The sequence below is a fragment of the Marmota flaviventris genome, chromosome 1 (genome assembly GCF_047511675.1).
Source record: "Marmota flaviventris isolate mMarFla1 chromosome 1, mMarFla1.hap1, whole genome shotgun sequence".
Lineage (NCBI taxonomy): Eukaryota > Metazoa > Chordata > Mammalia > Rodentia > Sciuridae > Marmota > Marmota flaviventris.
This window is the reverse complement of record NC_092498.1, coordinates 11,457,180-11,483,175: the sequence shown is the minus strand read 5'-3', so window position 1 is coordinate 11,483,175 and position 25,996 is coordinate 11,457,180. Positions and strand designations below refer to the sequence as shown.

The window sequence follows — 25,996 nt, the reverse complement described above, 5'->3', positions numbered from 1 at the left end:
TTTACTGACATTCGTTTGTCCCCCTTGTATTATTTTTCCCCTTCCCCTCACTTCCTCTTGTATGTACTTTTGTATACCTCTGAGGGTCTCCTTCCATTTCCATGCATTTTCCCTTCTCTCTCCCTTTCCCTCCCACCTCTCATCCCTGTTTAATGTTAATCTTCTTCTCATGCTCTTCGACCCTACTCTGTTCTTAGCTACTCTCCTTATATCAAAGAAGACATTTGACATTTGTTTTTTAGGGATTGGCTAGCTTCACTTAGCATAATCTGCTCTAATGCCATCCATTTCCCTGTAAATTCTATGATTTTGTCATTTTTTAATGCAGAGTAATACTCCATTGTGTATAAATGCCACATTTTTTTTATCCATTCATCCATTGAAGGGCATCTAGGTTGGTTCCACAGTCTAGCTATTGTGAATTGTGCTGCTATGAACATCGATGTAGCAGTGTCCCTGTAGCATGCTCTTTTTAGGTCTTTAGGGAATAGACCGAGAAGGGGAATAGCTGGGTCAAATGGTGGCTCCATTCCCAGCTTTCCAAGAAATCTCCATACTGCTTTCCAAATTGGCTGCACCAATTTGCAGTCCCACCAGCAATGTACAAGTGTACCCTTTTCCCCACATCCTCGCCAGCACTTGTTGTTGTTTGACTTCATAATGGCTGCCAATCTAACTGGAGTGAGATGGTATCTTAGGGTGGTTTTGATTTGCATTTCTCTGACTGCTAGAGATGGTGAGCATTTTTTCATGTACTTGTTGATTGACTGTATGTCCTCCTCTGAGAAGTGTCTGTTCAGGTCCTTGGCCCATTTGTTGATTGGGTTGTTTGTTCTCTTATTGTCTAATTTTTTGAGCTCTTTGTATACTCTGGATATTAGGGCTCTATCTGAAGTGTGAGGAGTAAAGATTTGTTCCCAGGATGTAGGCTCTCTATTTACCTCTCTTATTGTATCTTTTGCTGAGAAAAAACTTTTTAGTTTGAGTAAGTCCCATTTGTTGATTCTAGTTATTAACTTTTGTGCTATGGGTGTCCTATTGAGGAATTTGGAGCCCGACCCCACCGACTGTAGATCGTAGCCAACTTTTTCTTCTATCAGACGGCGCGTCTCTGATTTGATATCAAGCTCCTTGATCCATTTTGAATTAACTTTTGTGCATGGCGAGAGAAAGGGATTCAGTTTCATTTTGTTGCATATGGATTTCCAGTTTTCCCAGCACCATTTGTTGAAGATGCTATCCTTCCTCCAATGCATGCTTTTAGACCCTTTATCAAATATAAGATAGTTGTAGTTTTGTGGATTGGTTTCTGTGTCCTCTATTCTGTACCATTGGTCCACCCGCCTGTTTTGGTACCAGTACCATGCTGTTTTTGTTACTATTGCTCTGTAATATAGTTTGAAGTCTGGTATCGCTATACCGCCTGATTCACACTTCCTGCTTAGCATTGTTTTTGCTATTCTGGGTCTTTTATTTTTCCATATGAATTTCATGATTGCTTTCTCTATTTCTACAAGAAATGCCGTTGGGATTTTGATTGGCATTGCATTAAACCTATAGAGAACTTTTGGTAATATCGCCATTTTGATGATGTTAGTTCTGCCTATCCATGAACAGGGTATATTTTTCCATCTTCTAAGATCTTCTTCTATTTCTCTCTTTAGGGTTCTGTAGTTTTCATTGTATAAGTCTTTCACCTCTTTTGTTAGGTTGATTCCCAAGTATTTTATTTTTTTTGAAGATATTGTGAATGGAGTGGTTGTCCTCATTTCCATTTCAGAGGATTTGTCGCTGATATACAGGAATGCCTTTGATTTATGCGTGTTGATTTTATATCCTGCCACTTTGCTGAATTCATTTATTAGCTCTAATAGTTTCTTTGTAGACCCTTTTGGGTCTGCTAGGTATAGAATCATGTCATCTGCAAATAGTGATAATTTAAGTTCTTCTTTTCCTATTTTGATGCCTTTAATTTCTTTCGTCTGTCTAATTGCTCTGGCCAGTGTTTCGAGAACTATGTTGAACAGAAGTGGTGAGAGAGGGCATCCCTGTCTTGTTCCAGATTTTAGAGGGAATGCCTTCAATTTTTCTCCATTCAGAATGATGCTAGCCTGAGGCTTAGCATAGATTGCTTTTACAATATTGAGTTATGTTCCTGTTAAAATCCTCAATAAAATTCTGGCCACTCGGATACAAAGGCACATCAAAAAAATTGTGCACCATGATCAAGTAGGATTCATCCCTGGGATGCAAGGCTGGTTCAATATAAGGAAATCAATAAATGTTATTCACCACATCAATAGACTTAAAAATAAGAACCATATGATCATCTCGATAGATGCGGAAAAAGCATTCGACAAAGTACAGCATCCCTTTATGTTCAAAACTCTGACAGTGTTTTGTTTGTTTGTTTTAGGGTTAACGAATGATGGGGGAATTGTGATCTTCTTTCTTTGTATTTTTGCCTGTTTTCCTTATGTTATTGTTAGAACAAAGAAAAAAATATTCTCTGCTTTCCCTTCACGACCCTACAGCAGTTTTAACTGGAGTCACTGGAAAAAAATATTTCATTATCGTTTTAGTTATATTTATTTTCTGTTTGTCAAAATGATTCTAGATTCCCTTATTGCTGAAATGATATTTTATCAGCCTTAGGCATACTGTGATCCTAAGGACAATAGTGGATCCACCCACCATCTTTTGCCAAGTGCTCGTACAACTGAACTGGGGAAAATAATACAACTTTATCCACGTGGCTCTTCCAATGTTGTCCTAGTATGATTTACTTCCTCTAAGAAAAGGTACTTGCACGAACTTAAAATAGTGTGGTTTAGAGTTGAGGCCGGATGCCAATTCTGGAGGTCTTCTTTTTTTTTTTAATTTATTTTATTTTTTTATTTCTTAGTGGTAGTGAGGAAAAAAAATGCTCTCAGAGCATTAACTTCTTTTTCAGTGTACATAATTGGTAATTTATCTGATTCTACCCCAATACTGTTACCTCCAAGTCTAAGTTCTATCTCTCAGGAAGATTTCACCACCCCTTCAGGCAATTATAAGATGCTTCAGAGCAATAACAGAGAAGAAAAATGAGGGTCACAGGCTTAGCCAAGGCATTTCCCACACGGCAATGGGAAAAAAAATCCTTCTAACATCTTTATTCATGAGTAAACCTAGAAGACAGGTGACTGTTTATCTTCTACAAGTCCTGGGGAGGTACTGGTACAAACACTACTAGTTTGTATTTTACTCTCTGGTCATGAAAACAACTCAAAATTAGTAATTACCATGTCTAGTCCCGGAGAACCTGTTTTTAGTAGGCTCGTTCAGAAGGGCATTAAAAAATAATCACAAAATAAAGCAAACCCACAACCAAGCAACAAACCCTACGTCACTTTACAAGCCACAGTATATCTCTCTAATTTTCTCATTTTTAAAGGACCTGAACAGAATATGCTATCCCAAGTCCAAAGAGAGACAGAGGACTATGGCAGTCAGACATCCCACAGATCAATTTTAAGGCAGAACAGTGACATACCGGGAGACATGAAAACAAGCCCAACCCCAGAGCAGCCAAATCTTAGTTCAGCTGCATAATGGAGAGTGAATGACTGCTGTCTTAAACCATGAGTCTTCATTTTAAAAAATTCCATAAATTACATATTTATGGGGCATGATGTAATGTTTTGATATGTTTACATTGTGGAATGATTGAATCAAACTAATTGACAAAAACTCATCACTTTACATACTGATATTTTTGTGAAAAAAAAAAATACCTTTTAGCATTTTTTTTTGGGGGGGGAGGGAGTAGGTACCAGGGGTTGAACTCAGGGGTGCTCAATCACTGAGCCACATCCCCAGTCCTATTTTGTATTTTATTTAGAGACAGGGTCTCATTGAGTTGTTTAACGTGCATCCTGGTTGCTGAGGCTGGCTTTGGACTCACGATCCTCCTACCTCAGCCTCCCAAGCTGCTGGGATTACAGGTGTGTGCCACCATACCAGCAAGCAATTTTAAAACATACAATTCATTATTATTTATTATAGTCAGCATTCAGCACAATAGATATAATAAAGTTTGTTCCTTCTAACTGAAACTTTGTGCCCTTTGAGCAACATCTCCTGTTGGCCCATCCATTCCCCTCCCTCAGCCTCTGGTAACCACCATTCCATTCTCTATCTATGAGTTTGACTTTGTAGAATAAATATGTAAATAAGAAACATGTGACACTTGCCTTCTTGTGCCGGGCTTATTTCACTTAGCATAATGTCCTCTAGACTCACCCATCAGTGGCATGGATATTACACAGACCTTTATTTTTTCACTGGTTGGAGAGTATTCTGCTGTGCATATATGCTGTGCATACATATGGTTGCTTCCATAACTTTGTTATTGTGAATAGTGCTGCAGGGAACATGGAAGTACAATTTTAATTTCTTTGGCTATACCCACAGTGGGACTATTGGAACATAGGAACATGTCTTTAACTGTTCATGGTCTTCCGTGGTTCCATAAGAATTTTAGGATTGCTTTTCTGTATATATACAGAAAGGGTAGTATGAACATTTTAATAATATTGATCCTTCTAACCCATGAACATGGGATATCTTTCCATTTCTCTGTGTCATCAACTTATTTCTTTCATTGATGTTTCATAGTTTTTGTTATACAGATCTGTGGCCAAATTTACTCTTAACTGTTTTTAAAAAATGCTTACTGAAAAATGGGACTGATTTCTTAACTTCTTTTCCAGAGAATTCATTATTAGTATAAAAAAATCCTACTGATTTTTCTGTTATTTTTGTACCAGCAACTTTACTGAATTTGTCTATCAGTTCTAAGTTTTTGGTGAGTATGCCTAGTTTTCTGTGTGTAAGATCATGACAGCATCAAAGACAATTTCACCCGTTTCTTTCCCATGGATGTTTTTAATTTATTTTTCTTGTCTAATTTCTCTGGCCAGGACTTCTAGTACTGTGTTGGATAAATATAAATGGTAAAATAGAGGTCAATCTTGTTCCTTATCTTTGAAAGCTTTCAGCTCTTCACTACTGAGTGTGATGTTAGTTGTGAACTTGTCATTTAGGGTCCTTATTGTGTTGAGGAATGTTCCTTCTATGTCAAATTTGCTGAGATTTTTTTTATCATGCAAGGATATTGAATTCTGGGCTGGGGATGTGGCTCAAGTGGTAGCGTGCTCGCCTGGCATGCGAGCGGCCCGGGTTCGATCCTCAGTACCACATACAAACAAAAATGTTGTGTCCACCGAAAACTAATAAATAAATAAATAAATAAATATTAAAAAATTCTCTCTCTCTCTCTCTCTTAAAAGGATATTGAATTATGTCAGATGTCTTTTCTGTATCCCTCAAGATGATCATATAGTTTTTGTCCTTCATTCTGTTAATATGCTGTATAATATTTATTATTTTATGTATGTTGAATCATCTTTGTATCATAGGGATAACTTACACTTGATCAGGAATGGTCCTTCTAATGTGCTTTTGAATTCAGTTTATTATTATTATTAGGTATCTACGTTCATCAAAGGTATTAGGTTGAAATTTTCCTTTCGTGTGGTATCTTTGTTTGGCTTTGGTCTCACAATAATGCTTGCTTCATCAAATAACTTTAGAAGTGTTTCTGCTTTAATTTTTTTGAAGAGTGAGAAGGATTGGTATTGGTTTTCCTTTAAATGTTGGGCAGGATTATGTAATGGAGCCATATGATCCTAGGCTTTTCTCTGATGGGAGATTTAAAAATTATTGGTTCAATCTCCTACTTATTATTGGTCTGTTTAGGTTTTCTATTTGATTCAATTTTAGCAGGCTGTGTATTTCCAGAAATTTGTTTTTCTTAGGCTACCAATTTGTAGTTATGTAATTGTTCATAGTAGTCCTTTATAATCTTTTATGTATTTTTTGGTACAACCTGCAATGTTTCTCCTTTCACTGCTGATTTTATTTACCCAAATTGTCTTTCTTTTTTTTTTCTTATTATAGCTAAAGATTTGTTAATTTTATCTTTTAAAAAATCAACTCTTTGTTTTGTTGATCTTTCTCTTGTCTTTCTGGTCCCTACTTCATTTATTTTTACTCTGATCATTATTATTTTCTTCCTTGTATTAACTTTGGTTAGTTTATTATTCCTTTTCTAGCCCCTTGAGGTGGAATGTTAAGCTGCTGCCTGGAGACTGTTCTTTTTTGAGAAAGGCATTTGTTGCTACAAACTTCCTCTGCTTTCGGCTGCATCCCATAAGTTCCAAGGTGCTGGGTTTCCATTGTCATTAGTCTCAAGATATTTAAAAATTTCCCATTCCATTTTTTCTCTTTGGCTTACTGGTTGTTCAGGAGTATGTTGTTCAGTTTCCATGTATTTGCATCATTTCAATGTTTCTCTTACTATTCAAGTCTACTTTTATTCTATTCTGGTCAGAAAAGATACTTAATTTGGTTTCGGTGTTTTTAAATTTGGGGAGGTTTGCTTTGTAGTCCAGCATATGATCTATCCTAGAGATTACTCCATGTGAGCTCTAGAAGAACGTGTACTCTGTGCTGCTGGGTGGATGTTATGTGCCTGTCCATTTGGCCCAATGGGCCTAACGTATCAAAGTCCACAGCTTCTTCCCTGGTTTTCTCTCTGGATGGTATCCATTGCTGAAAGAGCAGGATTGCATCCCACTACTATTATCAGGTTGCAGTCTATTTCACTCTTCAGGTCTGATAAAATATTAACATAAAATACACTTTACATATTTAGGTGTTGTGAGGTGCATATGTATTTAAAATTGTTATATTCTCTTGGTGAACTGACCAATTTTTTCATGGTATAAGGATCTTCTTTGTCTTTTTCTGCTTTTATTGATTTAAAGCCTATTTCTCTTGATGTAAGTATAGATACTCATCCTTTATACTTACAATTAATATAAAAATACATCTTTTTATCCCTTCACTCTTAGTCCACCAATGTCCATATTGTTGGGTCTTCTTTTTCTATCCATTCAGCTATTCTGGGTCATTATTTAAAGTTGAGACTGGTAGGTGAAGAACTTGCTAATGGAATTTTGTTAATTTCTAACTGCTCTGTAGTTTTTTTGCTCCTTTCTTCCAATCTTGTCTTCCCTTATGATTGGATGTATTTGGGAAGTTATATACTTGGATTCTGTTCCCTTTCTCTTTTGTGGATCCACTAGAGGTGTTTTTACCTTTATGTAAACCACTGAGTTTTAACACAGCATCTCTGTGGTGATAGCACATGGATGTAACAGCATAACAGACTAGAATCCTGGTTCCCAGGCTCTTTTTTGAAGGTGGTTTTATCTGTCACTTCTTGTTGTTACACTGATATGATAGTGTCACATGAAGAGTTCACTCTTTGCAGTCTCTGTACCCTTTCCCTTGCTTTTTTTGATAACATCAGTTTGGGGCTTCATTACCTTGGCTTCCCACTGCCTTTCAACCTTGTTCAAAGGTACCTTTCTATGCTTTAGAACCATTCCCCCCCCGCCCCCAGAGTTCTGACATTGTGTTTTCTTCTCTTGGCAACTTAACTGTCAAATAATGGCCTATTTCTATAACATTTCAATGCACTTTAAGATCCATACAGATTTGGGGGAAGAAAGGAAGTAAAAGTAATAATCATTATTACTTATTATCATTCTTTATTTAACTTTATCCAAACTGGTTATGATATAGTTCAGGGATACATCCCGGGACTTAGAGACTATCTGTGCCTTTTTTTTTTTTTTTAATAAAAGTTCATACATCAGAATGCACGAATGAGAAATGCAAAGTTAGAAACCTATCCCATGAAATGCTTTGGACACTCTGACAGCTGCAATTTATCAACATAAATTACTGTGCTTAGCTGCAAAGCTTTTGTCACAGGGAGACAGGGCACTGCCTAAATTGCCCGCTGCCTTCTTTAATAATCATCTTAGTTCTCACAATCCACATATCTTAGGAAAAAACATACCTTGATGCACACGGAGGTAGAGAAATTCAGATTTTATGTATATCACTGGGAGCATCAACATGCTTCTCTATTCATCTTTAGATTAGAGCCTCTTCCCCCTGTCTAGAGGTGGCAATAGATTACTTAGGCAAGAAAATGGGACCAGGAGAGTGAGGAAGCTTAGCAGTAAACAAGTCAGCCTGTCTACCATCTCACTTCCTTTTGAGTCAAAGAAAAGACCTGACAGAATTCACTGTCCCTGTCTTCCTGATGACTTCTAACAGCATTAGGTAAGGAGAATACTTTTATCTCTAGAATCACACCAACAAATTGATTTTAAAATGTATGCACTTAACATGTGTTCCTAAGACCATTATCATTTGATAAACAGTATGGCTAAGGGTCTTCAAGCCACTTTATAAACCTTAAGCACAATTTTTTTTTCCATTAAAAAAATCCATCTGCATCTCAGAGACATTTGAGATACATAACCCTACCAAGTTTTGTACATATTCATAAAAATCTAATTTGGGTGATGCAGTTGAATTCCAGGCCTTTTCTAATAAAGTGGCAAGTTTAAACCTGGCTCTAGATCTCCTTAACTTCAAAGCCCATGCTCACTGCACTGTACCTGCTGCCCTTACAGAAAGTGTCTGTCCATTTACCCCATTTTTAGAGAGCTAGTTTAGGACTGCTATCCATCATGCCTAATTTTTAAGTTGTATTTCTCTAGCAATAAATGAACAGAAACTTCTGGTTTAGATATTCTAAAAAGAACTCGTGGTGAGTTAATAATTTTTATATTTGCTAAACTCCCTGCCCTTAGTGTCTGTGCTGCTGCCCAAAACAAGGTTCTAGAGACAAAGCCAGAGTTACCTGTAGTATCTCACTTTCTATGTATGTTCTGGTTTGGATCTGGAATGTCCCTCAAAGTCTCAGGTGCAGACAGGGGAGGCTGTGGGATGACTGGGTCACAAGGGCTCTGAGCTCTTCAGGGCATTAACTGACCGATGGCTGAATGGACAACTGGGAGATGGGGCCCATGGGGGGGGGGGCGTAGGTCACTGGAGACATGCCCTGGAGGTGTTTCTCTCAGGACCCTACCCCCACCCCTCCATCCATCTCCCTCTCCTTCTCTCTGTCTCCTTTCTCTTCTTCCAGGCTGCTGTGAGCTGAGTAGCGTGCCTCTGCCACACCCTTCCACCATGATGCTGCCTTGCTTCAGGACCAGAACAATGGAGTCAGCTGACTAAAACCCCTGAAACCTGAGACTGTGAGCCAAAATAAATCTTCCCTCCAAGTTGTTTTTGTCAGGTATTTTGGTCAAATTGGGTACTTTCAAATTTTTTATCTGTTAACAAATGTATGATAATCATGAGCTTCAGTGAACTGGACACCAATAGGTCATCTGTGCTATACAGAACAGCAACTGCCCTTACATGTCCACCTCTGAATCCCCAGAAGTAAGAATGCAGATGGAGTTCTATTTACTAATCATCTGATCTTAACATCAGGAGACTCTCCTGCGCCAAGATAATTAGAAGGGGACTTAAAAGTGGAAGGGGGAGAGGTCAGAATGGGGCAACATGAGAGAGACTGACCCTGTGTCACTGGTTTTGAAGATGGAGGAAAAGAGAGAGAAGAGCCAAAGAAGGGGGCCTCAGGAACTGGGAAGTACAGGGAGACAGACTCTCCCTTAAAGCTTCCCTGGGAACAAGGGTCTGCTGACATCCAGTTTTAGCACGATGGGGCCCTTTTCAGACTTCTGAACCACAGAATTGCACGATGATAAATGTGTACTGTTTAAAAACAACAAATTTCCTAGATCAGGTATACGAGACTAATGCATCATTGTTTGTGAGATACGTTACTAGTAAGGCTATTTAAATTATGGATAACTAGAGACAAGAATTTGAAATATAAAACAGTGTCTTATTTCAGCGAAAATAGTTTTATAAAAGAATAGAAAGGCACAAACAACTCAAGAGAAAAGCAGATAAATCTGACTTCATTACAACTGAAACCTTCACGGATCAAAGGACAGTATTAAGTATGTGAAAAGAAAAACCCATAGGGAAAAAAACACGTCTAAATTGCATATCGATGAGGGTCTGGTATTTAGAATGTACAAAGAACTCTTGCAATAAAAAGACAACCCAAGTTTAAGAAGGAAAAAGCACATGGATAGGTCTTTCTCCAAAGAATCTCCAAACAACTGACCCATAAGATGAAAAGATGTGAACATCATTAATTACTCAAGAAATAGAAGTCAAAACTACAGTGAAGTACCAATTCATCCCACTGTTAAAAAGGAAAATGGATGTTGATGAATATGGAGAAATGGAACCCTTGTATATTCCTGCTGAGAATACAATATAATATAGCCCCTGTAGAAAACAGTTCATCAGTTCCTCATAAAGTAAAATATAGAACTTCCATATGACTTAGGAGTTCCACATCTAGGGGTGTACTCAAGGGGACTGAACACATACACCTGCAAAAACTTGTACAGCAATGTTCACAGCAGCATACTCGGAAAAGCCCCAAAGTAAAAACAACCCAAATGCCTGTGGACTGATAAATGAATAATCAAAAATTGGACCTTTCTGTTCAACAGAATATTGCATAGCCACGAAAAGAAATGGTGTGCTGCTTTATGACACTGCAAGAGTGTATCTGGAAAACATGGCTCTTAGTGACAAAAGCCAGACACAAAAAGTCCAGATATTCCATTTATATGAAATGTTCAGAATAGGCTAATCTATAGAGACTGCATGGATTCATTTTCCAGGGGAGGGAAGGTATGGGGGATGTGGACTAAATGCTAATAGGTTGGGGTGAAGAAACTGCTCTGGAATTACCTGAGGACAATGTTGTATAACAGGGTGTATATGCCAACAGCCACTGAATTGTAGACTCCAAAGCAGTGCATTTTATGTAATGCTAATCATCCCTCCTATTAGACAGAAACCCGATATCACAGGCTCACAGCTGAGAACTGAGTATCTAGAGGAGCCAGGACCTCGGGGACCTTACTGCACTAAGCTGGTACTAGTTGCTATCCAGTTACACCTTTTCCCTCACACCCAAATTCCCCCAGAGTGCTGCCCTTGATCTTAGGTGATTTCAGCTCCAGGCAGAACAAACACTGCCTCATCATTTCTAATGCTTTCTGATGAAACTCAACTTTCTGGAGCACATTTTCAATTCTAGCTTCAATTCACGTCTTATTTACTGGAGTTTTTGCTTGTTCTTATGTCGGTAGTCCTTTCACCAAGACCCTCTTGCCTATGGTACCCCTCATTCCTTATCAATGAAAAAGCCGATAAACAAATCAAGTGTTGAGAATCGCTGTCTACTAGTTGGAAGTTAGATACCATTTCTATTTGTTTGCCTTAGAAATTTCAAAGTGTTTATGCTAACATAGTTTAATTCTTCAATACTCCACTAAATGGCCTGGAGAATATAAGAATGTAAGGACGTGTTAACTCCACGTCACCATTCCAACTGACATGTTATGCTATGGTTTGGATACAAAGTGTCTCTCAAAGCTCGGGTGTTGAACACTTGATTCCCAGGGTAAAAAATGTTCAGGGTGGAGCTTTGGGGAAATAAGTGATCAGTTCAGGAGGGCTCTGACCTCACTGGTGGATTGCTTCACTGGTGGAGTAATAACTTGATGGCATTATTGGGAAGTGGTGGAACTACAGTTGGAGGATGTGGGTCTCCCCAGAAGGGCATATCTCGTCACTGACTCAATTCTTTCTCTCTCTGCACTGAGTGGCTGCTATGAAGTGAGAAGCTTTCCTCTGCTGTTTCTGCTCTGGAGGTAGCTGAACATGGGCTCTGACTCCATGAGCCACAATAACTCTTTCCTTCCCCACATTGTTCTCAGGTACTCCTCAGAGTGACGAAAAGGTGACTAATGTGGCATCTATGCTATGGCTACATATTTTAATTCCATGTATTTTTCCCTATGGTTAACGTTTCATTTTGAAATAATTAGAGAGATACAGGAGGTTGTAGAGAAATGTACAAGGATTTCCATGCCCCTCCCCCAGCCTCCTCCAGTGTTAACATCATACACAATTACAATGGCGTCAGAACCCAGAAGTTGTCACTTGTAAATCCCACTCCTTGGTGAGTGAGTGTCAGGGTGAGGGTGGTGGGGGAGGAGTTTATGTTATTTCATTACTAGACAAATATGGTATAACCACCACAATAACTAAGAGACTCAAATATATCATGGTGCTCCTTTGTGTTACCCTTTTGTAGCCATATTTACCTCCTTCCCCATGGCTAACCCCTGGCAAGCTAATCAATAGATTACTAATTGATCACTGATCACTAACCATATCTACAATTAGGTTATTTCACAAATTTCACATAAACGAAATTACTTAGTTTGTAATCTTTTGAGATTATATTTTTTCACACAGCTTAATTTCTGCAAAGTACATCCAAGTAGTTAAATGAATCAAAAGATTTTTTTTTAAATTGTAGAGTAGTATTCTATGGTATGGATTTTTCTCTTTTTTTTTTTCCTAGAATTTTTTAAAATTTGTGGTTCTCGGGGCTGAACCCAGAGCCTTGTGTCTACAAGGCAAGTATTCTACCAGTGGCATATACCCCTGTCCTATTTCCTAAGAATTTTGTAGTTTTACATTTATTTTCATTATCAAATTCCAGTGTATTTTTAATAATAATCCTATTTTTCTCTAATTTCTTTTAATTTACAAATATATATTTATCATGTAGAAGATAATGTTTTGAAATATATACACACACACATTGTAGAATGAGTAAATCAAGCTAATTAGCATGCTTGTGTATGTGTGTGTGTGTGTGTGTGTGTGGTTGAAAATAAAAAATCTCATCAGTTTTCTAGAATATGCTACATTGTGATTAATGATGGTCACCATGTTGTACAACAGCTCTCTGGAACTAATTCCTCTTCTCTAACTGAAATTTCGTATGCTTCAGTCAACATCTCCCTGACATTGTCATTTCTCCCCAACCCTGACAACCACCAACTGCAGTCTGTTTCCACAAGCTCATCTCTTTCAGACTGCACATAGAAATAAGACCATGCGTATTTGTCTTTCAGATTCACGCTCCCTTCTAAAACCATTTTCTTTACTTCTTCCGGTACATCCTTGCGTTTTATCCGGGATCATTTTCCCACTGCCTGGAATATACATCTGAAAGAACATTCTCTTTATGGCGGGCTCCCCACCTCTCTTTAAGTTGTCTGAAATGTTTTTCTTTCATCCTAACTGTTGAGAGTATTTCTGCCTGGACAGTTCTAAGCCATAGTGCCCCTCTCTGGTCCAGGGACACTATAATCCTCCTGCTTTGGCTTCCACAAGGGGGCAGAAGTCACCTGATAGAAAACTGTTGCCACCTTTTGCCTCTGGCTCCTTTTAACATTTTTCTCACTTAGTGTTTATGTAATTTCACTAGGTAGGACACTATGCTCTAAATATCTGTGTCGTTCTGAAATTTAGATGCTAACGTCTAATTCTCAATGTGTTGATATGAGAGGTGGGGAAAGTGCCCATAAATGAGATTAGTGTCCTTGGCAGAGTTCCCATAAATGGGATTAGTGTCCTTACAAAGGAGACCTTTTCGAACTATTTGCCCCGTTTGCCACTGAGGACACACAGCTGGCAACTATTAGGACTCTGCTTGTGTCTTATCTTGGACTTCTCATCCTCCATGGTTATGAGCAATAAATGTATGCTGTTTATCAGCCACCCAATCTGGTGTCCTAGCAGCCCAAGTGGAGCAAGACATGGATCTAGATGTGAATTCCCTTTTATTTATCCTGTTTAAGACCTATCCTCAGCTATTTTTCTTTCAAAAATTGTTTCTTTTCCATTTTCTTTCTTAATTTCTTCAAGTTTTCAAGCTTGACTTTTATTTCCTGAAAGAGTAAGCATGCCTGCTGTAGTCTTAGCCTGATATTTGTAATATGTAAAGACCAGGTTGGGTGTTTTCTTCCTATTGGTTCCTGATGAAAAAAAAAAAATTATCTTATGTCTTCCTAAGTCTTGCTATTTCTAACATGTGATAGCACAGTATTGTTTAATAGAAGAGTTTTTAAGCAGAATTGAAAAAGGGTTCCCTGAAGTGCATCAATTTTCAGCAACCTGGAATAGAAAAACAAAGCAATATGCTTTTGGAAAACCCTATCTCAAAACCAGAATCCCTAGGAGGAAAAAGTCAAGAAAACCAGCATTAGCTACTCTGGAAGGAAGTCTAGGGGAGCACGTTGCTCTCACACTGATGATCTGGGGGCAAAAATTACACCAGCTGATACTTAATAGAGTATAATCCCCTGGCCATGTACTCACTATTACAACTCACTCCTCTAAAACCAACCCAAAACTATGAATTTGTATTCCATTTTTTTTTAAAGAACTTCAATATTGAAGTTTAAAATATTTTATTTTTTCAAGCTGACAAAAAATCCTATATCAATGAATTTCATCATTTGACTGAACAATGAAGTCATACACCACAGTGGTGAGGAGTCAGACTTTGGAACCAAATTCCTGGATAACTGCTTAGTTTGTCCTCTTCCTAGCTGTGGGTTTTGAGCAAGTTACTTAAACTTTCTGTGCCTCAATTTCCTCATCTTTAAAACTGGCATGCTAATAATGTCTACCTCAGATATTATTGTGAGGATTAAAACCATTAATATATAAATTATATAGAAGAGGATCTGGCACCTATTATCTTGTAAGCAATTTTGAATTAATACTAGTTTTTTAAATCTTTATTCATTGACAAATAAAGGAGAGATCTATTCCTAGTGGGAATGCGTCCTGTCATTTACGCAGCTAAGAAAGCTCTCAGGCAGTCAGACCCGGAAAAAGTATGTTGAAAATACCTGGAGGAGAACTCTGGACTTCTTCACAGGTCTTTGATATTTTTCTTTCTTTCCATACTCCAAGTTAGAAATTTACTGAACTAGAATGTGAGCACCTGAAGGCCCAGGGCCTAACACAACTCCTACGCTGCAGGAGGCAGTGTGTTCTAGATGGAGTGAGGGGATGAGCAGAGAGTCATGGCCATCAGTGATGGCTTCATGCTAAGAAAATACACTCTTAAAACCCCCATGTGCATACTCAAGATACAGAGAGTGAAGTATTACCTTATTTAAAATTTTTCCATGACAAAGTGATGGGAAAGTTATAAGCATTGATGCCTTACAGCTTTAGTATTTTTGGCAATTAAATATTTTGTGATTTTTGTACTTTTATTGTAAATATGATTTGTTTCAGTATAAGTGAAGGAAGGAGGCTGAAGAGAGTTATTTAAGTTGGTTAAAGAGAACTCAACTTTGAACATGACCTTTAAACCAAAAGTCTTTTAAATCAATAAAAGAAGGGTTCATTCTATCTTACTAGCAAATACTTGTTTCACAGATAATTCAATTAATAATATTTTAAATCTTCAATGTATAATCATAAGGAATATTATTAAATAACACATCATTTCAATTTTCTCTTTACTAAAAGTAATGTAGAAAGCAAGGCCCTCTGCTTCTCTATCAAAAAATTTAAAATATCAAATAATACTGGTTGTGATAAGCAGATGACAATTTATGACACTGTGCTAATAGGTCCCAAGATCTATGGGGACAAAAAATATGATCAGTATAGTATTATAATTTTATGGTTTTTTTTTTTAGTCAAAGAGGATTCATATTTGTATATCAAAGAGAGACTTAACTTTCCAAACAGATCATTCTCAAGTTATCTTTATAAGTATTTCTTAACCAAGGAAAAGTGAAATGTGAGTGGTAGAGAGGAATGTAAAACCAGTTGAGTACAAAGCCACCTGACTTCATCCTCTCCTCCAGAAACAGGAAGATCAACATGCCCTGTGAGAAGGCACGCTCGCATTTTGAACGGGATGCTGGGATATGCAGGTGATTCACTGCACACCTGCCTAACAGCATGGATTTGAGCATATATATATATATTAAAAATGTCAGAAATAGGTGGATAGTTTTTTCTTGGAAATGTAATGATGACTTGATGCCTAGGTTTATGTTTTCTCTGCTTTGTTTTGTTTTCTTGGTTACTTGTGAACTGACAAAGTCTTTTATATTTCGAAGTGTATTATGCACATGAACTAAATGACCAATACCGCTTACTCTGCCTGGCCAGGAGTCTCGTCCTAGGAAGTCAGGGTACATGGCAGCCTTGAAGTGTGAGAGTCCTTGGCTGCCTTTACTGGACAGCATCCTGCCGCTTGGCTTACTCTTGTGTATTTCACACTGTCTGGTACAGAGCAGGTGCTGAAGCAGTTAGGATTGGTTTTAGCTATGGGGACTTGGTCTCCCAGAAGGATTCTAAGTACCTGGGGGCAGATGTATAACATGTCTTTATAATATCTTGTGACCTTTGGGCTAGCATTGAGCACATGGTGGGTGCTAACAAGCCAAGGCAGTTTTGGACCTTTTTTTCTGTTCTTGTTATGAGAACAGTTTGTGTTACAACACATTGTGACTCCTTCCCATTTACTAAGACACACAGACACAGACACACACACACCTGCATTTTATATGGTACAGGGAGATTAAAGAAGATAAACCTGTTAACAGTGAGTTTTATTTTACAGTTACTTTCTGTGTAATCAACAGGTTTTGTCCATCATCCATAGAAAATTTTTCAGAAAAGACGAGCAAGTAAACAAAATTCTAGTTCCTTATAATGCAAAAAGCATTCAAGCAACACGGAGCTACAGACAGGTGGCAGTGCCTCTCTCCATTCTCTCCTGTGCACATCACATCACATGTCACTGGCATTTGAAATCTAGATCTTAGGAAAATAATTTTTGCAGCGAGGTTGGAAGCTTTACCATATAGTATCTTACAGAGAAAAAAAATGTACAAGTTACTTGTTGGGAATCAAATGCCACTACCACTAAGATACCTTCAATTTGGAATAGATCTTCCCCAGTAGCATTATAATTAAGACCTCATTTCTTTCTTATAGTAATTATAGGAGGTGGGATGACAAGGGTATTATGACTCCATGACAGATAAGGAAATTAAGCCAGAAGAAGCTTAAGTGATTTACTGTCAACTGGGAGTCAGAAGAAAAGCTGTGGCCAGAATTCAGGACTCCTGAATCATAAAATACTACATTAACAAATTGTTCTTGAAGGGCTGGGGATTTAGCTCAGTTGACAGAGTCCTTTCCTCACATGCACAGGGCCCTGGGTTCAATCCAGAGCACCACCAAAGAAAATAAAAATAAAAACTAAAAAAAATGTTCTTGAGATAGTTATAATAGAAGAGAAAGATCCTATGACATGGCATGGAAACTTGAATTGCAATACGAGGTGGCCTTCCAAAGTAAATTGTCAGTTACACAAAAGAAAAAACCTTGGGAGATTACTATCTCTTTAGTACTCTTGAGGGCTGGAATGTCCTCTAGACTGTAATTCATTTCCCATCCTAAGATCTTTCTTCTTCTATATTTTAATACTGGGATGAGGAGATAAAAGTATATTGATTTTCTGTCTGTCACCATCTTGCCCAGACTTCTTTTAATCTTTCAGATACTGGAGGAAGATGTTTGTTCCATGTTTCTCATCTTGATTAAACCCTCTTTCTGTATTCCAGGGCTTCAGACAGCCCTTTTATTTTGGTCCTTACTACTCAAGGTGTGCTTTGTGAACCAGCAACAGCATCCTGTGGGAGCTCCTGAGGCAGATTCCCTCCCCCACCCACCTGCACATTCCCAACAAGACACACTGAAGTCTGAGAAATCCTGATGCAGGTCATCCCTTCAAAGTTCAACCTCTCCATTCTAACATCACTAGTCTCCTTACTTTCCATTTCCTGTGCGTCATCCTTAAAAGAGTCCAGGTTGATGACTCACAGGGGAAAGAAATAAAGACACAGAAAAAGTAAACTTCTCGCAGACTCCCCCCTTCAGTGACCAGCAGCACTTTTAACCATCAGCCACCTGCCTGCTGCTGCTCTGCTTGCCACGGTCCTGGAATGAGTTCTGTGGCCTGCTGTCTGCATGTTTAAATCTCTTAGTTCCTTCCTAAAATACTGAAACTTGACTTCCAGATCGACACATATGGAACACACCCATGCACATACACACACACACACACACACACACACACACAGATGTAGGTTGCGAACTTTGGTGAGGTCAGATCAGCTTTTGAAATTTCCAAGGTCCTATGCTAGAAGATGATCTATCCTAACCGCATCCAGTGCCTGACCATTTTTGTGTGCCTACACTTACTATTCATCTACTCAATGTTGTCACCCACGTGCCCATGTCCTGCTTGGGTGGCTGGACAGACCCACACTAGGACAATATGCTAAATGTCTCCTAGAGCACACTCTCAACCTTGAAAAACAGAAATCTAACAACTCTGTGGAAATATCACAGAGTATACCCAGACTCAGAATTCATGAAAATGAAACAAATTGAGATGGTACTCTAAGCTTAAGTTAGATTTTCTGTTGTCTTGTGTTAGAAACGATAAAAGGACAAAGCAGTTATTGGAAGCCATGGGACTCCTTGCCATCAAGTGTCGCAGGAAAACAGCTTATGACATTGAGGAAGCAGGTAACAAATCCTCTTCACCCCAGTGAGTTTCTGAAGGCATTTCACACAGCAAGGTTTGAGGGTTGCAATGTTTTGAAATTTACTGGGTCCCACAGCCCACTCGCCTCTATGGATTTTGAGCAATCTGCTCACTGGTGATTGGATGTTGTGCTATTCATCAGGTCTGCCTCTTATGAAGAAAAATGAAGAGCATAAAAGGAAAGAGCCACAAGGAAAATGGGGGTGTGCTGAAAGGTTAATGTGCTCTTCAGCCCACTTCAGATAGATCACTGGGTAGCCATGCGATCTGTTTATCTGATGCATGCAGAAAGGACTGTCACGCCTCACCTTTGGAGATGGGCCATTACTCCTGGTGACAGATTATGAATTGTGGAATATGGCCGGCACCTGGCCAGATAAGGAAGAGTTCATAAATCAGACTCAAAACAGAAATACCTGACAAAAATCCTTGAGTTCTTTGAGGGGCTGGGAAAGATATATAAAGAGGAAATCAGTTAAAGTCACGTGTATATGTGTGTGTGCTGGGTGCAGGGGGGCTGTGGATTTTCAAAAGGCCTTTGTTAAGGTTCTGCAAAGGTATATTTTTTGTTTTCACTGTTGGTTAGCTAACGTGTTTTGGTTCCCCAGGGACGAGGGTGGAAATCAAGAGTTCATGTAGAGAGTGGTTAGGATAAAGATTTTTGTCTTTAATGGGAAATTGGTTTGAGCCTTGTAACAGAAGAGAGAAGTGATCGATTTTCTTAACAAAAAGTATAAATCGTTGATTCTCTGAGATCAGTGCTATCTTATTTTACAAATAATCTAGAAAACAAGCCTTTACAGATCTGGAAAAGAGCCACCTCTTGGTAGATAATACTACACAAATTGCTAAATGGATGGGAATAGATAAAAATAAGGGCTTAAGAGTCTGTGAAAATATCCAGAAAAAAAAATGTCACTTAAATTGAAGTGTTGACACCTAAATGCCCTTGAGGAAAAATAATCTAAACCCCTATAAGAAGCTGGGTCCATATTTTTGTTTGTGGCACAGGAATGAATCTCAAGTAGTTTTCTCACCAGTATCTGAAAACATGCTCCAGTGTATCCCAAAGGCCCACAAAAGCAGACAATCCTCTGGAATGGTGTTGGCAACATACAGAAGGTAGCGCTCTGGTCACGAGGTGTGCAGGGTGACTGATCGGCATTCCTCCTGCCCAGCCTTTGCCTCACAGCACCGCAGGATGGCACCACAAGAATTCACACTTTTTTGAGAAGAAAAATGAGGCTATGTAAATATATGGGTCCTTGCTACAGTGTCACCAACATAACTTTTGAATAATTTTATACTTAAAAATCATTATTTAGGCATGTTTTGATGATAGTATAGAACACCACATACATAAAGTGGAGAAAACTCTTATAAGAATAAAAGGGACGTGGAATATTTTATTTCTTATTAAGAACAATGTCTCATAGTATGCTTTGTTTAGCTGAAGTTCTCCTCAGGGCTTTTTAAAAGAGTTCTGATAAATCTATCCTTATGTTTTTAGATAGGAAATGCCATGCTAAAGTTTTTCCTGTTCAGTATGAATATCAATCACTTAAGTTCTCGGGGCAAGTTAGTTTCTCCTCTTCTGTGGAACACACTTCTGCAAAACCCCTCCACTCTTTGGCACATTTGTGACCTTGACGAGCATTTTCCTACCACTAGCCAAAGCTGTTCTGGGGCACTGAATCCCACGTTTGAGGTTACCTGCAGAATTCCTCCCAAGAGCTTCTCCTGATTGTCCCTGGCAAGCAATTGTCATCCAACTAGTAGGGAAAGATGCTCAGCAGCAGGTGCTGAAGTCTGGAAGCTCCTGTGGAGGTAACCACAGGAGTTATCACATAAATTTAGGTGATTTGAGCATAGGACAAGAAAGAAGATTTGGGAGCCAGATCCATGGGGCCAGTAGCATCAGTTTATCTCAGAGGGAGGGGTGACACAGGCAGAAAGAGAGAAACACTACAAATTAACTTGCCACAGGATAACCTGTGCAACAGAGAGGCACCTGATCTTAACTGAGCCAGAGACAGTGGGTGAGCTAAGGTCTGAAAAGCACTCGGGTTCCTTGGCAGGCTAGTGGAGAGCTGAGGCAGGAGCCCTCTTGAAGTAGCCATGCAGCAACTTCCTGCTGCAGGAGCCCAGGAGATAGCAGCAAGTGCCTGCCATGGGGCCTGGAGTGTGCCCGGCAATATGCCACTGAAATTGTACAGAGAGGACAGTGCCCCGGAGATGAAGGCTGGGATAGGGATGGGAATGCACCTCACTTTCCCTTCGGGTCTGGTGGCTCAGGGGACCAATCCAGGAGCTGGACAGAGGGGTGCAATGGCACTCAGGGTTGATCCTGGGAAGACCACATTTGTGCACCATGGAGTATGCAAGACTCCTGCCCTGCCGGTGAAGGCTTCAGGAGGCCCCTGAGCCCAGACGTCCAGCATGGATGGGCAGCTACATAGCCCTGGGGTGTGTTGATGTAATCATTCTGGAGCAGATACTATCTAATACAGTTCCAAAGGAGAATCAGGGTTAAACACCAGCTGCAGGAACTTGCTTTTAGAACTCTGCACCCTGGGAGTGCATGGATCTAGTCTATCTGGACAAAACTCCAATCCACGGTACTTCCATTCTGTCCTGCCTTGTACTGCTGAGAAGGCAAGCTGAGAGCTTCTACCAGCCTCAGCTCCAGGACACTCCAGCCGGCAGCTCTGTGAGCCACTCAAAGAAGATCTAAGAGGTGCACAGCCTGTGAGGAGATGGAAAGGAGGGCAGAGTGGCCTAGGCAGACTGGACCACCTCAGAGGAGACAGCCCCTTCATTTCTCATCAAGAATTTTCCCCTTTTCTATTTTGTAGGGCTGTGTGTTCTTGCTGTGCTGCTTAGTTTGGGTGTACAAACACACTTCTTTTTGTTTGCTTTTCTCATTTCTTTTCATCTGTTTGTTACTTTGCCTTGTTTTGACTTTGAAGGCTTAGGACTTCTTGGTTGGTTGGTTGGGTTTGAGTCTCTGTTCACTATTGCTTATGTTTTTATTACATTTTCTTTCCTTTATTACTCTTTCTTATTTCTTTCTCCTCTAGTATAGCCAAATTCTCTTGTAATATATATTTATTTATTTACTTTTTACCCTCCCTCCCTTATAGCCATCACTTATTAACTCTCTTCTGCTTTCCCTATATTTACTTTTTGAATATTTTAAGCTTTCTTTTGCCTTCCTGCACATTTTTTTTTCTCTTAATTAACTGAGATTTATCGTTGTTAGAACTATTTAGTTTATATAACCCTGACCCCACTGTTCATGTTGTTGCAGTTACTAGTAGTGTGGGCAGTGTAGTTAACACCTGCTGTTTACTGTTAGGTCAAATCCACAGCTGTTCATTGCTGCTGTTAATCACTGACCCTGCCATTCCTGTTTTCTGGCAGTGTTGCAGATGTCACGGCACTAGGCACTTATTTTAATGCCCCATATTCATCACTAGTCACCACTGCTATTGCCGGGGCTGTTTCCCCTTTTTCTGAGAGGGGCTGGGAAGCCGCCGGACACTGAGACTCCGTAGCTCTCCTGGAGCCTCAGCAATATGGAATGGGGGGACAGACACCCCAGACCAATGACCAGGCCCCAAGTAGGAACAGTTAGAAAGGACCTCAGGTCCCTCTCCTGGACATCTGTAACTACTACAAAAATGGTGGATGGTTCCAAGATGATGGTTCAGAGGAAGCCAGAGGAAGCAAGAAGGAATTGAAATAGCAGCTCTGCAGAGGCAGGCAGAGGAAACCGGCCCTTGGAGGATGCTGCGTCTATGTGCTAAAGTTAAGAAATATTAAAAAGAGATAATGACACACTAAAGGACACCCTCAATGAAGAAGAGGAATCCACCTGAACAGATGTGCTACTCCAAGACCTTTGCAAATGTGAGGAACCAGGCAGACCAGTCTCCCCTCAGATTTGATAACCTCCAACAAAAGGATCAGGAGGGAGTGAGGAGAGGGTGTAGGGAAGTGCTGGGAATGAAATCTACCAGATTATGCTGTGTTCATTTCAACTACATCACGAGTCCTGTGTGTTTGAGTGTGTGTGTGTGCGTGCATAAAATTCTATGCATTAACTAAAATAAAAACAATAACAAGAAGGAGATCAGTAGAGTAGAACAAGTGGCTTGGGGGAGAGAGGAAGAAAAGAAAAGGAAACGTACTGGGGAATGAGATTGATCAAATTATGTGGATATATAAATATGGCCCCATGAATCCCACTGTTATGTCTAATCATAATGCACCACAAATAATTTAAAAATGCTCTTTTAAGTCGTATGTGATGGTGTGACTCGGGAGGCTGAGGCAGGAGGATCCCAAGTTCAAAGCCAGCTTCAGCAACTTACTAAGGTCCTATCTCAAAATAAAATAAAAAAATAAAAGGACTAGAGATGGGGCTCCGCAGTTGAGTCCCCCTGGGTTCAGTACCCTGGTACCCCAAACAAAAGACAAAACAAAACTCTGTTTTGCCTGTGTTAAAAAATGGTAGTATTTAAAGATATTTTCTCCCGGTCTAAGTCTTTTATTACTTTTCCACTGCTTTTTAACAAGGTCCTGGTATCTCAGCATGTCAGTAGCAATGTCTATTTCTGTATGAAACAAACCAAAACTCTGTGTGGATCAGTTTTAGGGTCTGCACTATACTGATGTGAAGCGAATAACACACACAGTTTTTATGCCTTCTCACACCTGGTACATGTTTAAGGCATTAGAAAATAAACTCTAGAAGTCCTTTCTGTCTTGCTCCAGTTTTTCATTTGGATATTGTTTTACTATTTCCTTCTAGCAGTTTTCCAGAGAAAATGACTGCCAGACACGTATCTTAGAGAAACAGTGATTCAATCGTTCATCACCAATGAATTGTTACATCATCTTTAAGCTAGCCAGGAGAATCATAAGCAATATTTATCCTAAAAAATCAATATCTGTATCTCAGAGGAAAGTTATATTTTCAGGTTTATTATGAAAACTTGTCCTGAACACATAAGCACTAGTGATTGAGGTCCATTTCCTTTGTATAGAGTATCGTACTCAGTTCTGTGAAGAAAACCTTCAAGACACAGGAAATGTGAAAGGTGAGAAATGCTTAAATTCATAGGAAACCAAATTTGTTTCAATGAATAATAATTGAACATAAATATGTAAAATGGTAGAAGACAATATGTTTGTTGGATCAATTATACAAAGAATAATTGCTGTAAAATTCACTGTACTGGCATTTTGTAGAAAGAGACAAAGCCTGCATCTCAAATAGATAAGTCACTTCTGACTAAGAAGTAAGGAGAAATGACCAAGGATCCATTCGTCAATCCCTCCAAATCTTTAACAAACATAGCAGATAGATAGATAGAAAATACTGTTTAATTACTTTATGTGAGCCAATATAGCATTAATATCAAAACTGAAAAGTCTTGTTATTTGGGATAATGTTAAGAAATATGAAAGAATTAGCAGTAAATTTGACCCAAAAATGTGCAGAAGGGGTAAACTAAAAATTATGAAACACTACTGAGAGAAATTAAAGCACCTTAGGCAAATGGAAAGAGACAACATTGTCTTCATGGGTCTCAAGATTCAATATTATTAAAAGATTAAAGTTAGATGATTTAAAGTACCTGATTTTAAAACTCGTAGAACTATAGAAACCAAGATATTGTAATATTGGAGTATAGACAGTCATATAGAACAGTAGAACCCAATAGAAAGTCCAGAAATAGACACATACATATGTACAACTGATTTCAACAAAGGCCACTGGAACCACAGGACAACCATATGCAAAAATACAGACCTCAGGTCTTGTCAGCCATCAAATTTGAACTGAGATATATCATAGATATAAAGGTTCGAGTAACTATAAAATTTCTAGAGGAAACATTAAGAAAATGTTTTAGAGACCTTATATTAGACAAAGATTTCTTTAAAAGACAAAGAACAAGAATCATATCTTTGTTGTTGTTGTTCAAAATTTACTTTGATTATTCAGGGACCTTTGTGGTCACACCCACATTTTAGGATATTTTTTTTTCTGTTTATGAAAAACGCCATGAAATTTTTGACATGGATTTTATTACACGTATAGGGCACTTTGGGAAGCATGGGAATCTTAACAGTCTCAATTGTACCAATCCAGGAACATGAATATCTTTCCATTTATTTTTTGTCCTCAATTGCTTTAATTAATGTTTTACATTTGTCAGTGTATAGATCTTTTTTCTTCCTTGGCTGTATTTATACTTAAGTACTTTATTGATTTATTTTTGTAGGCACTGTCAATGAGATGATTTTCTTTTTTGGACAGTTCATTGTATATAGAAATGCTACTGATTTTTGCATGTTGATTTTGTATCCTTCAACTACCAAATTTGTTAGTTCTAAACAGTGTTATGGTGGTCTTTTCTATTTTCTCTATATAAGATCATGCCATCTGCAGAGAGAAACAATTTGACTTCTTTCCTTCTGCTTTAGATGTCATTTCTTTCTTTCCCCTCACTGCTCCGTCTAGGACTTCTAGTGCCACCTTGAATGGAAGAGGTGACTGTTGGTGTTCTTTGTTTGTTTGTGATTTTGGAGGAAAAGCTTTCAACTTTCACCAGTGAGTCTGACCCTGGCTGTGGGCTTGGCTATATGGCTTTTATTGTGCTAAGAGACATTCTTTACCGGATTTATTGAGAGGTATTTCTCCAATTGTGAAATGATATTGAAGTTTCTCAGATGACTTTCCTGCGTGTATTGAGGTGATCATGGTTTGTGTCCTTCATTATGTTAATGTGATATTACATATTTATTGATTTTCATATACTAAAATCATCCTTGTATCCTAGGAAAAAATCTTACTCCATCATGGTGAATGGTTCTTTTAATGTGTTGTTGAATTTAGTTTTCTAGTTTTTGTTGAGGACTTTGGTATCAATATTCATTATGGATATTGGCTTGTAGTCTTCTTTTCCTGGAGTGTCCTTAACTGGTTTTGTGTCAATGTATTAAATGTTTTATTTCTTCAAGTTAACAAATATTCTAAAACTGAAACCATAAAGATTGCTTACTCTGGATGTTGAAAACGTGAATGGGATATTATATTCCTACATTTGTGCATTTCAAAAGAATTCCTCAAAAGAATTCAAAGTATCTGTGAGGTAAAATAAATATGCACATTTGTGGACCATGCTAGAAGACAGACCGCAACAAAATTCGAAATAAATTTCAATAACCTAAAGAGAAATGTTGTTCATATAAGTGAGAAGATGTATAATCCAGCAGCTTAATAGGTAAAGACAAAGAGTTGGCAGCTCAAAATAAGTAACTTATGAAGCCTGTAATAAAAAGATGCTCCATTCCCCTAATAATTAAATAATTGATAATTTAATTGATAGTGATATT

The 25,996-nt window shown here is 38.6% G+C and overlaps 1 protein-coding gene across 7 annotated transcripts in view; it reads right to left on the bottom strand.

The window, feature by feature from the left end:
• Tpk1 (thiamin pyrophosphokinase 1) overlaps window positions 1-25,996 on the bottom strand; it is a 339,523-nt gene that overhangs the window by 27,931 nt on the left and 285,596 nt on the right. Inside the window, exon 9 of one of the 7 annotated variants that reach the window (XM_071611284.1) lies at window positions 19,772-19,808. The exons of the other annotated variants lie outside the window; for them this stretch is intronic. Coding sequence (XP_071467385.1) covers window positions 19,804-19,808 — 5 coding nt within the window. The 3' untranslated portion in view covers window positions 19,772-19,803. Of the gene's footprint in view, window positions 1-19,771; window positions 19,809-25,996 lie in introns of those variants that run through there. 7 annotated transcript variants of the gene reach the window in all.